The sequence below is a fragment of the Morus notabilis genome, unplaced genomic scaffold, assembly GCF_000414095.1.
Source record: "Morus notabilis unplaced genomic scaffold, ASM41409v2 Scaffold887, whole genome shotgun sequence".
Classification (NCBI taxonomy): domain Eukaryota; kingdom Viridiplantae; phylum Streptophyta; class Magnoliopsida; order Rosales; family Moraceae; genus Morus; species Morus notabilis.
Window position 1 is genome coordinate 225,709 of NW_010366463.1, and position 16,286 is coordinate 241,994.

A 16,286-nucleotide genomic window follows, 5' to 3' on the forward strand; every position below is an offset into this window, starting at 1 on the left:
TTATAAAATAATAATTATAATATTTTATTATTAAAATAATTATATTATTATTATAATATCATATTATATGATAAAATAATAATATTAGAGTTATTAATATAATTATAATATTATTTTACATTACATAATATTATATTATATTATATTACGAATCTGAATTTTAGATTGAGAAAATTTTAAATTTTAAATTTTATTAAAGGTACTGTGGGTATTATGAAAATTTTATTAATTGTATTATGTTCATTCTCGCATAATTTAGAAGTTAAAGTTGTTTTTAGACTACTTCTGATTTTGACTGTAGATTTTTTAAAAATTCTTTAAAAAATACTTTTGAGCAGATTTACTAAACATTAAAATAAATTTTTTCTATAAATAAAAACTGATTTTGAAAATGAAAAACAATATCAAACACAACCATTATCTCCGATCCGACTACCGGACTGGAACAATACCTATTTTGTAGATTGTAATAGTTTTGGGGATTGACAAAAGGATATCACTTGTCGACTTTTGCTGCGTTTACAAAACCTGCAGATGTAATAGTTTTGGAGATTGACAAAAAGGATCCCACTTGTCGATAATTTATTGATCGTGTAAGGTTAATTTTTCTGAGTTTACAACACTCGGAGATGTTGCAGGAGGGTGGCTGGTGGTCGGGTTGTACTTTAAGGAGATGTTTAGTTCATGAATTAAAATTATTTTTTATTTATGTGTATTTTTTATGAAAAAAAAATATTATAGTGAATTACAAACTATGATTCGAATTGGAGTACGAATCCCTCAACCAAACAACTCCTAACTGATTGAGGGGTGATAATGTAATTCAACATGTATATAACTAAAGATGAAAATATCGGTGTAGAAAAATAAATACTCCAATTTTACGAAAATATTGAAAAAAATATCGATATCAATGAAAATATTAAAATTTTTTATAAAAATGATGAAAATTTACATTAGAACATATTTTTAATACTTTATGAGAACATCAACATTAAAAATATACATAAATAAATAAGTTTTACATTTACATTTCTTAATATTAAAAGGAAATTTTATGAGGCTCAAACGTGATTGGGATCCTATCTTGATTCAAACAATATTAGTATTATAACATGTTATTTGAATAATGTTGAACATATTTATGAATGTGCCACATGAAGGTTTGTTGATCCATTCCTACTGTATTTTTATGAATTATAAATTGTGAATTCTCCCAATTGTTCGCCTGAGATGGTGGAAATATGTTCCGATGAAGATAATTAAAAATTCCATATCTATCATAGTTTCTAAAATTATGATTATATGGATAATGAATGTTAAGAGTCTTTCGGAAGAGTTGCAATAATTGGAACCCAAATTGATTGATTGTAAATGCATAAAAAGATTATCTTCATCAAATATGTGTATTCTTGATATTTCTCGCTCTCTCCTTGCTATATGACAAAAGAAATAATGAAAGAAAACAAATATTATAAAGTAAATTAAAAAAAAGTTTAAAATTTTTATTTCTGAAATCACATAATTTCTCTGAAATTTCTCAATATTCTACCCCAATTACCCTATATGCAAACCGATATCGGCATTTTGACCAATATTCATCGATATTTTTATGATATTTTACCGATATTGATATTATAGTGAAAAAAAATTTCGGGACCCTCAAAAATCTAAAATTTCCATTGAAATTTTCTTAAATTTCAACGAAATTTTCGTCCACGTATATAAAAATATGAAAAAGTAATTTTAACAAGGAAAGAACCACAATGTAACATTCCTCTTTAAACATGTAACCTTTTTTTTTTTAAATAAGTGGAGAATTGATGTAGTAACATGTACATTGTTGGAATTGTGGTTGTTCATATAGCTGACAAGCAATGTTGTTTGGTATTAGTGGACTGAATAACTGTTGTAATGTAGTTGAGATATTTTTCAGTATACCAACATATAAATATTAGGTTTTTTATCTGTCAGATTTATATATAATCACGTAAAGTAAAAAAATATACAGATTTGACAACCTGACCTACTGATACGCTAGGCGTACTAGAGAATCTCTCAATATAGTTTTTCATTGCAAGGGATATAATTATCAATTAAAGTGAGTATTTGAGTTGTTAAAGAACCAATCAATCCTGGCACAATAAATAAGATGAAAATAGAACACTAAGATCATCTCTAGTGTAAATATTAATGCTAATTATATATTTATAATTATGAAGTGTGATATAATATGTTATTTTCATTTTTACTGTAATGCATAATGCTATTTAAAATGTTAAATCTACTTTTTTCATAATTATTAAGCTTTAAAAGTTGTAAAAGTAAACTTTTATGTTTAAAATAATTAGAAAATACAAAAGTTATAATGATTATATGAAAAGTGAACATTTCAACCAATAACAATTAAATATTAAATTTCTCATATGTTATACTTAATGGAGAATTTGTCACAAAATATAACATATGAGAAATTTAACACAATAAATAATATTATATTAAAGAATAATTTTTATACTTAAATATTAAATTTACAATTAACACATCAATTATATAGTTACATTAGAAATACTCTAACAAAGGACGCAAAGTTAATAGGCAATGGTTTAAGCAAGTAATGAAAATCAACAATCTCAAAACAGAGGATATAATTATCACCTATGTTTTGTTTCAGGCAAAGATTTGTGCTGACTTGCTGACTAACTCATATTTTTTCATTTAGACTTTGTTCATTTTACTTATTTGAGTTTATAATTTAAGTTTTATTACAGTAAAAAATTCTTAAAAACAGTCACATTTAATTTTTTTATAATAATAAAAAATATTTATATAAAATTACGTCTCAATTCAAATTAAAAATTCGAATCAACGAACTAAACCGGCTTATCTTAAAAAAAAATTATTTTATGAGTAACTTCTCAGATTATTTGATTATTTTTTGCTCATACGTAATTAACTAGCTACCCGTCCCTAGACCAAAAGAAAACAGACCACCTCAATGAATCAAGACCGTTTATTTAGGTAACTTTTTACTATAACAAAAAAGTTAAATGTGACTATTTTTTAAAGTTTTTTACTGTAATAAAACTCAAATTTTAAATTTAAATTAATAAAATAAATAAAATCTTAATATCTATTTAATATTTATTCGCCGCCATTGACTGCTGACCAGAAAGACTTTCTCTCTCTGCCGGATGGGAGAAAATTATAAATTATTATCCCCACATGACTTGTTTGATTGAAGCTTATCCATGTAATAATTAGCATTTTTTTTTTTTTGGTTTGGTCGGGAGAATCTCCAACTTATAGATAAAGTAACCAAACCAAGGAGTCAAACCTTTCACTTTTTAGGTTTTTGAATGTACACAGAAAAGAGAACGTTCCCAGAACCCAACAGGCCAACACCCAACATCCACAAAACTACAAACGTCATGTTGACAAACAAACCCAAAAAGAGTTATTTGTTCTTTCTTTTTCCGTACTTAATTATTATTATTAATTTTTATTTTTTCGCAGGTTTTTAGCACAATTATTTTCTGAATTTATTGTGATTTAATAAATTTTACTTTTAATAATTAATTCATGAACTTATAAAATTATTACAATGTGCTCATTTTACTAAATTTACTCAAATTTTATGTTAGATTTAAGAAAATAAAAGTGGAGTAATTGAAAATTTTATTACATTTAAATTGTAATGTTAAAGTTTTCGTTGAATTTACTTTTTCGATGTAATTTAACAAAATGATCGACAAAAATAAGACATATTGTAACAATTTTATAAATTGAGAGAACTTACTAAAACTAAACATTTAGGAAATAAATTGTTAAAATCATACAAGTCTATCAAGAAAATGTGTAAAATCCCCTTTTTACGCCGTGACTGTGTTTTGTCTAAATTATAAGAAATATTCTATTACCCCCAGATATTTGTCAATACCACAAGTTTTTAGAAAAGTATAAAAACACTCCTTAATCTTAAGGAATGATTATTAAGATCAAAGATTAATGCAACAAGTGCATTGATGACTAAGATTGTTAGGATATTATGGTTATTTAAAAGGGATTTTTTTACTGTAAATCTTTCTATTTCTACTCATTAAATATGATTAAAATCACATTAAATTTAAAAAAAAAAAACAAAACAAAACACATAATCTATGACAAAGACCTATTTGTAGTTTATTTTTTAAACCCTACAGTAAATCTCTCCTATTTTAAATAGTTAGTTAACAAGATTAGGATGAGAGTTGTTGATAAAATTTTCAATAGAAACTTAGTATAAGGGAGTATTGACATAGAATGTTTATGCTAAGAGAGTTGTCTTTGTAATTTAAGGCCCCGTTCATTTCATCGATTCTAATTTAGAATTTGAGTTTTACTACACTAAAAAGCTCTCAGAAATAGTCATATCTAACTTTTTTATTACAGTAAAAAATTCTCATATAAAGTCACATTTCAACTCAAATTAAAAACTCAAATCAACGAACTAAACAGGCCAAAACTAGTTAGTCATGGCATGCGCGAGTGACATCTATATTTGTATTGAATAGTATTATTACATATATTTGAGTTGTAGTTCGTACATGTTACTGTGTGAGAGTGACGAGTTTATTATTTACTATATAATAAAGAATTATTTGTACAGCTATATTAGTGTTGTTGATTTTAAACATTAGTAGTAGAAGATACCTATATACTGATAGATTAAAACAAGGTTTGGTATAGAAAAATTAGAGAGGAAATTAGATGTGTGAAAATAGTATTTGAGAGAGTTGAAAGAAAAAAACATTTATAACAAATTTAAATATTTGAAACCGATGGAGTATTTATTTGAATTTATTGTAAAATTCTCCAGTAATATTATACCATTGTAACTGTTAAATTTCATTAAATTTCTACCCGACATATACAGTGATGTTTTATCCCGTCCCCCACCCCACCTCACCCTTTTTTTAGGTAAATTACACAAATGGCCCCAAATTCTTTAAAAATTGACAGTTTAGTTCCTAACTTTTTTTTGACGAAACAAAGCCCAAAGTATTTAAAAAGGTGTAATGTAGTCATTTCTGTCAGATATCGTCTAAAAAGTAACAGTATAATAACCTAAAAGGGTGACATTATGGTCCCTTACTTCTTTATGAGGTGATTTTTTTAATCCCAATCGACTTTAATAGGTTAGAAATTAGTTCTTATTTTTGGACGGCATTTAACGAAACTGACGATATTGTACCCTTTTAAATAGTTTGAGGCTCGTTTCGTCAAAAAAAAAAAATTTAGGAACCAAACTATCACCTTTTAATAAGTTTAGAAACCGTTCATGCAAATTACTTTTTTTTAACTTTAGTTCTTTGATCCTCAATTATTTATTTTTTTATTTACATGCTTATCTTATATATATATATATATATATAATATCTTCTTATTTTTCTACATGTTTTCGCATTTCCCATATATAAATATCTTATATATTCTCAAATCCACTTCGTTAAATTATTTTTTTATATTAATTTTATTGTCTATCTTCTATTTTTATTTTTGTCCATGAATTGTTATTATATCAAATTAAGGTTATAAAACAATATTACTTATAAATTTACTACCATAAAACATCAAAAAAAAATCGTTACTACCATTCTTATCTATTATTGCAATAAAGTCTCCAATTATTTATAGATTTTAAAAGAGAAATAATTTTTATTTAAAGAGTATTATTGATAATTAAAGTAAACACTCATATTATTTAATTTATTACTTTTGTTTTTTTTAGAAAAAGTGTTTAGATTATAGATATTTTCATTATCTGAAAAATAGCGAATTGAATAAAAATATTACTTATATTGTAGGATCATCAACTTATGGTTTATTCAATAAATGACAATAGAATGCAACCTTAAGGACATGTTATACTCATGAACGACACAGACTACTAAATGGCATACAATTTAAAGCATTGGATTATCAACACAGATGCTTACCGAATATAAATAAGAAAAATACTTATGTCACTATTTCTGTAACTCTCTCTGTTATTTTCTGTATATTTATTTACTGTTTGACACGTAAATTTTATATTTTGTTTAAATAATAATATATTATGTTAGTAGATTCAAGAGTAACAATTGAGCTGATTTTAGTCATGTTGTATTTGACTTTTGGTTCAAAGTAGATTAAATTGGATGGTTTCTAAGACATACCTCATGAATGGGGAGGAAAAGTTAACACACAGTCATGTCTCATGTAGCCTTTCCCATCATTTATTTAACAGAAATAGTAAAAAATATGTCAATATGAAAAATTTAAGGAAGTATATAAACCAACTTTTAGTTATAGAAATTAATAAGCCATAACTTGTCAAGTTATGGTTCATAACCAGATAAGTTATGGATAAATTTGTCAAGTTATGGTTCATAACCATACAAGTTATGGACAAAAATCATGATTTATGGATAATAATTTGTCAAGTTATGGTTCATAACCAGACAAGTTATAAACGAAAACAGTAATTTGACCTATTTATTAACTTATGTAAACTATTGGCCTATTAATTTTAATTCATCTCAAGTCTTGACATATTTCTCTCTTTCTCCCTTTATTTAATCACTTTTCCTTACATATATAAAAGCCATAAAGTGCTTAACCTAATCTGCCCAAGCCAGCCCAAAACCGTAAAAAGAATAAAAAAAAAAAAATCATGGTTTACTTTAACTTGGTTTTTCTTAGGGTTTAACCGACAATTTTGGTCGGTTTCAAAACCGAATCTACAATGTCAGTTTTGAAAATTTAAAACTAAAACCGAGCCGAAGAACAATATCTTCGGTCGGTTAACCGATCGATTTTTATTAGTTTTTACCGGTCGGTTTGGCTTAATTAAAATAATTTTTGGATATTTTAGTTCGCTGATTAGAGTTGAGATGTGACTTTATGTGAGAGCTTTTTAATGTAACAAAAAAGTTAGATGTGATTGTTTCTGATAGCTTTTTACTATAACAAAACTCAAATTTTAAACTCAAATCGGTGAAATGAACAAAACCTTTGTTAACTATTTTCTTCTTAAATTTTAACCATTCAAATATTTAATATTTAAATAGTTAAAATTAAATAGAAAAAATGGCTTAAAAGACAAAAACATAAAGCCTAAAAGAATGCACCCTTAAGGACTAAGGCTTTACAGCTAATCTCAATTAGAAAACTTATTTATATTGAAGTCCATCATATTATTGAAGATGAACATTCAAAAGAAGTTAGACATTTTTAACTTATAAGTTGTGATGGAGAAATGAAATACATAGCCCTTTATATAGAATAGTTGAGAGAAGACATTCTCATCTGTTTTCAACATGGGACTTTCAAACACATTGAAAAGAGATGAAAGTCCTACATTGAAAAGAGATGAGAATGTATTCCCTCAATTATTTAATATAAACGACTATGTATTTCATTTCTCCATTACAACTTACAAGTTAGAGAGATCTAACTTTTTTTAAATGTACATCTTCAATAATATGGTGAACTTGTATTCACCATCTACAAGACTAGAGGTTCGAATCTATGGATAATAATTTTTTTTTTAAATAGAGTAGAAGGTGGTCAATTGGTTTGTTTTAACCGATTACCTCAGTTGGCAGAATCGAAACCGAACCCCCCATGACCATGGACAATCGATTAACCGACCGAATTAGTCGATTTGCTGACGTGGAACTGAATTTTCAATTTTTTTGGGTCGATTTGGCAGTTCGGTGTCAGTCGGTGTCAGTTGGTGGCAGTTTTTCAGTTTTTTTTTTTTTTTTTTTAGAAAACTCCTTTTTCTCATTAAAAAAAAATCAAATTGCTCAAACCGTAAAAAAATACATACATATGATTAGAATGATTGCTAGTTCTTAAAAATAGTAATAAAAACAAATGCTCAAACCAACCGCGAAAACCCTAGCCCCAAATAATTTATTTGACATCTCAATCAACCATAAATACTTCTTCCATTTACTAGGGAATGTCAATTTAAAAGCCTATGTATGAGGAGCAAATTTGACAACACTATCAATTCTAAATGTGAAAATGGCACATTTGATAGGCTATTTTTATTTATGTTCTAATGCGTAATGCAATTTGAAATGTCAAATTTAATTTTTGTCATAATCATTAAACTTTGAGAGTTGTACAAGTTTACTCTAATTTTAAACAATTCGTAAATTCTAATGTTGTAATGATTAAAAGAAAACATAATATATCAATCTAATGTCAAAATTTACCATCAAGTATAACTTACACGGAATTTAGCACCTAGAATAGCAATGCATTGTAGAGTGATGTTTTCTACTCGGATGCTGAAATTTAGCATTGGTATACTAATATTTAACATACCATTTTGGAGATGCTCTTAGATGTATGAAGGCACGGTGAGCTTTAACGCCGCAGCGCAGTCCACCGCTCAAACCTTAAAGCAGGTTGTGCCTAGTGAATAAAGGTAAAATGAACAAACTTACCAGTTTAGTTAGATCTTGGATGACGAAATTTCACTATATATAAAATGAACACAATCACTAGCTTAGTCAGATGAGGCCACAAACTGAGGGAACGTTGTAACAGAATTCACTATTCAGAAAAAAAAAAAAGGAGTTTGTCGCTTGTAAGCATATATTAATCTGACATTTATGGCTTGTTCTTTTGAGTGAAAAACTCAAAAAAAGATAACTCGAGTTACAACTTTATTCGAGTTCATGTTCGTTTAAGTTTAAACTCGAGTTCAAACTCGAATTTAGGACTAAAACTCGAGTTCAAATTTCCCTTTCAACTCGAGTTCAGAAACTCAAACTCAAATTAATAAACAGTATTTTTTTCTATTCTTAAAAATGCTATAACTTTTTCGTTTTAATTCTGATTGAGATGATTTTTTTTCTATGGGTTGACAACGAAAACACGAATAAAACCCGACCCATATACCATATTAAAATTTTTCATTAGCATTGAGTTTTTATTAAAATACTATCTAAATACAAATTCAAGTTTTGACTCACTCAAACACAAACTCAAAAAGATTCTTATCTCAAACCAGAACTCAAATGTACACAACCAAACACAAACTAAAGTTATAAGTTCAACTCAAGTTATATCTCAAATTCAACTCAAGAATTATACTCAAGTTAAACTCCAAAAGAACAAGCCCTTAAGTTTCTTCTCTATTAAACCAAACCGAATAAGACACTCTAAAGCAATTTAGGTGATGTTTGGTAGATGGATTCGTTCCCTGATTCGAATCATGGTTCGTGGTTCGCTACAGTATTTTCTCTCACAAAAAATACACGTAAATTAAAAATATTTCTAATTACATGGTTCTAATCTATGAACCAAACGCTAATGGCCCTGATCTCTAACTGCCTCAAAGCTTAGCCAACTCCTGTTTGAAGTGCCCTAAATAGATACGTTCTTGACATGACATCTCAGAAAACCATAAATACTTCTCCAATGTGACCCGGGATAAGAGTTCGAAAGCTTATATGACGAGTAGATTCGACACTAGCAACAACACTAGTTCAACCTTCTGCTGTGTAAATATGACTCAAATCTCTATGGACCCTTCCTATACAGCCACATTATAACATTTTTTTTTTATGCAAAAACGTGTCAATATCGGTCTGGATAGGTCAAAGAAGTAACTTTGTCAAAGTTTTTCCTTAACAAAGAGGAAGCAATAGGAAAAATATTACCGTAAAGCTTGGCAAACACTGGTGCATGCAAAACTGCTACTAGTACTATGCCACAGATCCGCGTCCATCTGGCATCTCCACAGAGCATGCAATAACCAGGATTCAGTGAGATTCTTGTGTCGAATGAAAAGTCGATTGAAATCTTTTGATTCAAAAAACGACAAAAAACCAAGAAGTTGCACTGCACCAAATACACGTGCGTATGGTTCCTATATCCTTGTTACAAGAATGATAGAATTGTTGGTCACAAGTCTTCTAATGGCCCTCAGACCTTGGTTAAGAAATCCTTAGATCCACCAATATGCTAGGAAACAACATAAACTTTTATCTTCCAGGAAAGGGAAAAAAAAAAAATGTTAGGAGCTTCCGGCGAACATCTCCAATCACGAAACAAAATATATTGCTTCAATCAAAAATATGTACTCTTTATATTCTTCACTGTCTTCAAAGACAACAGAAGTCCTGGTGTTGGCAGTTTCATCACACTGTCTTTAGAGATAACAAAAGTCCTGGTGTTGGCAATTTAAACCAGTTTACATGAAAGGAGGAAAACTGAAAATTAGGAAACAACAAGTCTGATCTTAACAACACAAGCACTAATTCAAGCAGAATACAATCAAATTCTTTGCATCCACATCAACAAGGCAGCGAACTCTACAAGCATGATAATGAACAGAATTCGGCACTAGGAAATGGGAACTCCAAAGTTAGAAATTGTGCACACCCACATGAACTAGCAGTCTAGCACACAAATTATTGTTGAACTGTAGAAACCTAATACTACTATCACGGTTAGAAACATACAATTTTCAAAATTACCATCCACAATTAAGCTTTCGAGGAGTGCAAAAACATTAATCACTTTGAGAGGAACGTGAAAGCAAAAGTGTGGAAATTCTCCCAAACACTAAGAGAAAATGATCCACACAGTGTAAGGATTCAAGAAAGATCAGCAATACCATACTTAATAGCTCAAAAATATTTCACTCAAAACATTTCTTAGAAGTTCTCTTCTCAAGAAAGTCCTCTTCATGTCACTACCCATCTTAACTATTCAGCTATCGAAATGATCTTAACGCATAAATGCATATAAAGCTTTAATGCCGCTGTCTAATTCTCAAATCTGCCTATTGATCAGGTTAAACAAAGCAAGATTACACCATGAGAAGAAACAATCCAAATCTGACAGGTAAAAAAAAAACTTACACCATTGCGTCAATAGTCCTCACAAAGAAACTGGAATACAAGCAAAGAACCAGATATCATTGGCCGTCAACCTTTTGCGCATCGAAGCAACCATCTCCGACCAAACTTCTCCCTGTAAATCCCCATCTTCATCCTTATTCACTTCAATTTCCTCAAAACAAAATTCCATCTTTTTCTCATATATTGAAGTTACAATTTGACCCGGTAATTCTCGCCACCCCATCACTACCAATCTCCCTCCCAAATTGACCATCCGAGGGCTCAACAAGTCATTCGGACACCCTCCGTGATTCCGAAACTTGAGCTCTTTCCACACCCCAATTCCTTCATCAAACCATTTAATCACACATTGATAATCATGAGACCAATACAAAACTCCATTCACCTCACACGTCTGTGTTCTCCAATCCAATCTCAATCCAATATCACTCTCAAACACCTCCCATGTCTTCGTCGGGGGGTCGAACCTGAGCTCTTCTTCCGCCATCCAAACGCAAACCTTGGCACCCCTAATGTCACAACCAACAACCTCTTTGCCGTAGGCCCTAAGCTTGGGGCTGGGAATGGCCTCCCAGCGCCCAGCCACTGTGTCGAACACGTCGACCCATGAATCTTCCTCTGTCCACATTCCGATCAGATAAATCTTGCCGTCCAAAACTGTGGTCGTAAGAACGCCCCTTTCCACTGTTGGCACGCTCGGACCGCAATCCCACGTGTGGAAGCGGCAGTCTAAAATCCACACATCGGTTAAAGAGTGGCCGAAGGTTTGGCCTCCAATGTAGATCTTGGGCCCCACGGCGGCGTAAAGGGACCGATATAAACAGTCATTGGGAACTCCTGGAACCAGGGCGATGATGATCTTGCTCTTCTCGTTGTCGTTTGGTCGTCCATAGACAGTGAACAAACCGGTAGGGACAATGTGTTGGTTTCGGAACCTGAGATATGGCAGGAGTTTGGTACAGTTGAGGATTGACCAGACGGCGAAGAAGTGTGCGGAGGAGAGGAGGGATTTGATGGGCTTCGACACCGCCGCGAGGACGGGGTGATACCGTCTGGGACTCTAGAGCAATCATTCTAGTTCCCTCGAAGCTTAGCCAACTCTTGTTTGAAGTGCCCTAAACAAATTTTTCTTTACATCTCAACAAATCATAAATACTTCTTCCCTTTGGTCTTGGATAACAAGTCCAAAGCCTAAATGAGGATCATATTTGACACTAGCATCCACACTAAAGTTTAACAATCTGCTGTGGAAATTCTACTCAACCTCTTTGAACTAGCAGCTTGCAACATTTCAGCTACATTCAATCATTTTTTTTATATGCAAAAACGTGTTGAGATTACTCCAGAGAGCTCAAAGAAGTGCCTTTGTCTAAGTTTTTCCTTAACAACGAGGAAGCAATAGGAGAAAGTATTACCGTAAGACTTGGCAAACACTAAGGCATGCAAAATTGCTACCAAGTACCATGCCATATATCAGCATTTTTTCTTGCAGCTCCATAGAGCATGAAATAACCAGGAATCTATGGCCTCGTTCATTTCACCGATTCGAGTTTTTAGTTTTAGGTTTCTACAGTAAAAAACTCTCAGAAAATGTTGCATCTAACTTTTTCTACTACAGTAAAAAGCTCTAAGAAAATGTCACATCTCAGCTCGAATTGAAAACTCGAATCCGTGAAGTAAACGATGCCTATAAGATCATCGAGTAAAATGAAAAGTTCACTGCAACCTTTTGATTGAAGAGAGAGAGAGAGAGAGAGAGAGAGAGAGAGAGAGAGAGAGAGTTGCACTATATCCTTGTTACAAAGAATAATAGACCATTGCACCTTGGTTAAGCAATTCTTAGAAACTTTTATCTTCCAAGGAGGAAACATAACCTTCTGACTCAAATTTTTGGCCAATGCTTCAGGCGAACATCTCCAATCATGAAACTACAAACAAAATTTGCTTCAGTCAAAAATATGTACACTTTATATTAATCACTATGTCTTCAAAGACAGCAAAATTAAGCCACTATTAAATGAAAAAAAGGAACGAAACTGAAAATTAAGAAATAACAAGTCTGATCTTAACAACACAAACACTAATTTAAGAAAAAGACAACAGACAAACATATTAACTGGCCGGTTTAATCTGTGATTATAATAAGTTATTACGAAAAGATACAACTCAAGCAAAATGAGCATCAGAGTAAATTTATAGCTCAATCCACAATGATTAATTTCCATAAGGAAAATAATCAAAGATAAACCAAACAATAACAAATAAGTAAACTCTGAGCTATATTATAATAACAAGAAAAAAAAAAAGAAAAAGAAAAAGAATAATCAGCAGCCATTGTTTCGCGCTTCTGACATAACAAGTATGGAGAACAAGATACTATTTGTGTACTCTCAAATGATCTTGAGGATGGAGAAATTGTAAGAGAGAACAGAGTGCAGTTCAAATAAATTATCCAATGCAATAACAAACAATTTTTATTTTCAATGGGCACCATATTTCATTTAGTTCCTCAGTAATTTATTGAAGTTGAACCATTTACAAAATTACAAACTTGGGAAAATGGAAATATCAATTACAAAGGGTTGTTGCTCTAAATCTTGAAATGTCAATTGAAATTGCATATTTCCCAATTACATAAAAAAGTAATAACAACAAAAACTATTGATCAGGTTAAACAAGGCAAGGTCACAAAAAATAAAAAATAAAAAATACAAATCAGAGGGGAAAAGAAAAGGAGACTTACACTACTGCATCAATAGTCCTCACAAAGAAACTGGAAAACAAGCGCAGGAACAGAGCACCTTATCCATCAACCTTCTGGACATTGAAGCAACCATCTCCGACCACAAAACTTCTCCCTGGAAATTCCAATCTCCATCCTTCTTCACTTCAATTTCCGCACACCATATTCCCATCTCATCATCCAATTCTGAATTCACAGTTTGATCCTGTAATTCTCTCCACCCCATCATTACCAACCTCCCTCCCGCATTGACCATCCAAGGTATCCACGAGTGATCCGGCAACAGCCCACAATTATTCACAATCTCGACCACTTTCCACACCCCAATTCTTTCATCAAAGCCTTTAATCATCCCCTTATGATTTTCAGCGCAATACAACACCCCATTCACCTCGCAAATCTGTGTGGTCCAACACAATCCCGACCCAACACCACTCCGAAACACCTCCCACGTCTTCGTTGCTGGGTCGAACTTCAGCTCTTCAAACTCCGACCAGACGCAAACTTTACCGCCTCTAATGGCACATCCGACAACCTCTTTGCTGCGGTCCCCAAGCTTGGGGCTTGCGAGGGCCTCCCAGCGCTCAGATACCGTGTCGAACACGTCTATCCATGATTCCTCCACCGCTGCCGACCATCCGACCACGTAAATCTTGCCGTCGAAAGCTACGGTCTTGGCCACGCGCATTCTAGCTGTTGGCAAGCTCGGACCGCGCTCCCACGTGTGGAAGCGGCAGTCGAAAGCCCACACCTCAGTTGAAAATCCACAGCCTGTTAAGCCGCCCAAGACGTAGATCTTGGGGCCCACGGAACCGTAATTGGACAAATACAGCTGTTCATCGGGAACTCCTGGGACCGGAGCCAGGATAATACTGCTCTTGATGTTGTCGTTTTGGTTGGGTCGTCCATACACCGTGAACCAACCGTCGGGATCGTCGCATGAGCGTTGAATTCTGAGGTAAAGGAGGAGTTCGGTGGAGTTGAGGGATGACCGGACGGCGAAGAATTCTGGGGAGGAGAGGAGGGATCTGATTGGCTTCGACACCGCCGCGAGGACTGGGTGGTACTGTCTCGGGACTCGAGCCAGACATTGCAAAGCGACGTCGTTTGGTAGTGACGGGATGAGGATCTCCGGCGGCGCCGCCGTGGTGGGGGACATGCTGTTTGTTCTTGTTGAGGTTTTCGTAAGGAAGAGAGTAAAGTGTTATTAGGTTTACCATAAAAATCAATAAATACCCCCTTAGTCTTGGCTAAAATCAAAATTTGTCTCCAAAACGAATTCCCTAACTTTTAGGCTATTTCAAAAATATCTCCTATATTTTTCAAAAGAGTAAAAAACATCTCTAACCGGTCAAATATTTTGAAACACCTGAAATCATCATAATAATTACTATTTAAATATTAGTTTAGCCATCAATTATATTAATTTTTCAAACATACATTTTAAAACTAAATAAAATAATAGCAAAAGAGGTTTTTTTTTTTTTTTTTTTTTTTTTTTTTTTTTTTTTTAAAAAACCCCCTTTTTTTTTTTTTTTTACAGATACCCTCTCAACTTTGCACGTTTGGTAAATCGGTCTCTCAACTTTAATCTTGCAATTTACACTCTAATTTTTAAAATTTATTGCGATGTTGATCAAATTAAAAATAAAATTAAAATTGTAGATAGTTTCTTCACATAAATGTTTAGTGGAGTTAATTCTAATATTTTTTTGTATTAAATTAGTCCCTATATACACATCATAAGCAAACTTTTTTTTGAAATATTTTAGGAAAATTTAGCGGTTCCTCAATTTCAAAAAAAAAAAAAAATCTTCCATTTCTTCTCCTATTCATTATATAAGCATATATATATAATTATTGACTACTGCCTAATGAAAAAGAAATAAAGTTCATTAGCCATTAGGAATAATCTGAAGTTCGTAGCAATATAATCAATATATAAAACAAATAAACTAATCTAGTTTTTTTTTTTGGCTAGAAATAAACTAATCAAGTTTGATTTCAAAGGAATACTAGGGCTCGTTTAATTCGCTGATTCAAGTTTTTAATTCGAGCTGAGATGTGACTTTATGTGAGAACTTTTTACTGTAACAAAAAAGTTAGATGTGACTATTTTTAAGAGCTTTTTACTGTAACAAAACTCGAATTACCGAAATGAACGGAAGCCTAAATAGATATTGCTTAAACGACGATCAAAGCAAAGAAGACGTCATTTTACGTATTCATTTTTTAGAAGCATTTTCCTGCGTTTTGAGGAGCTATGTTGTTTGTATTAAGAGTTTTTGTTTTAGGCTAAAGTTTTTCCTTTTTTTTTAAAGGTTTTCTTTTCTGTTAGAGTGCAGTAAATAAATATGTCATTTTCTTTTGATTAAAAACGACGTGCGACTCTTTTCATTAAACAAGATGTTCAAGATAAACGACAAATCGTTTATAACTTTGTAAGCGTCACATAGTTTTATCTGAAGACAAAACGACGTCATTCCCTTGGAGAAAACAACACCTGTGACAGACTGCATGTCGTTTATCTTGTATTGGAAAGAGCATGTCGGTTTTTAGAGAGAGTGAGGAGAAAACAACATGGAGATAAACAACATTCTCACTATTTTGTATAGAAAACGACTTATTTTATT

At 31.8% G+C, this 16,286-nt stretch overlaps 2 protein-coding genes across 2 annotated transcripts; both read right to left on the reverse strand.

Annotated features, from left to right (window-relative positions):
• Positions 1-9,716: 9,716 nt before the first annotated feature.
• On the reverse strand, positions 9,717-12,380 carry LOC112093954 (F-box/kelch-repeat protein SKIP6-like). Its single transcript, XM_024173589.1, has 3 exons — positions 12,252-12,380; positions 10,911-11,970; positions 9,717-10,213 (listed from the first exon to the last, which is right to left on the reverse strand). Exons 1-2 carry the CDS (start codon positions 12,378-12,380, stop codon positions 10,930-10,932), a joined length of 1,170 nt encoding a protein of 389 aa, XP_024029357.1. The 3' UTR covers positions 9,717-10,213; positions 10,911-10,929.
• A 176-nt stretch (positions 12,381-12,556) lies between these two features.
• LOC21391721 (F-box/kelch-repeat protein SKIP6) lies at positions 12,557-14,877 on the reverse strand. Its single transcript, XM_024173605.1, has 2 exons — positions 13,654-14,877; positions 12,557-12,838 (listed from the first exon to the last, which is right to left on the reverse strand). Exon 1 carries the CDS (start codon positions 14,810-14,812, stop codon positions 13,673-13,675), a length of 1,140 nt encoding a protein of 379 aa, XP_024029373.1. The 5' UTR covers positions 14,813-14,877; the 3' UTR covers positions 12,557-12,838; positions 13,654-13,672.
• Between the last annotated feature and the right edge of the window lie 1,409 nt (positions 14,878-16,286).

Coding starts and splice junctions, on each gene's coding strand:
- LOC112093954 (XM_024173589.1), bottom strand. CDS start 12,380: ATGGCATGGTACTTGGTAGCAATTTTGCATGCCTTAGTGTTTGCCAAG. Junction 11,971..12,251: donor ACTTCTTTGAGCTCTCTGGA/GTAATCTCAACA, acceptor TGATTGCTCTAG/AGTCCCAGACGGTATCACCC.
- LOC21391721 (XM_024173605.1), bottom strand. CDS start 14,812: ATGTCCCCCACCACGGCGGCGCCGCCGGAGATCCTCATCCCGTCACTA.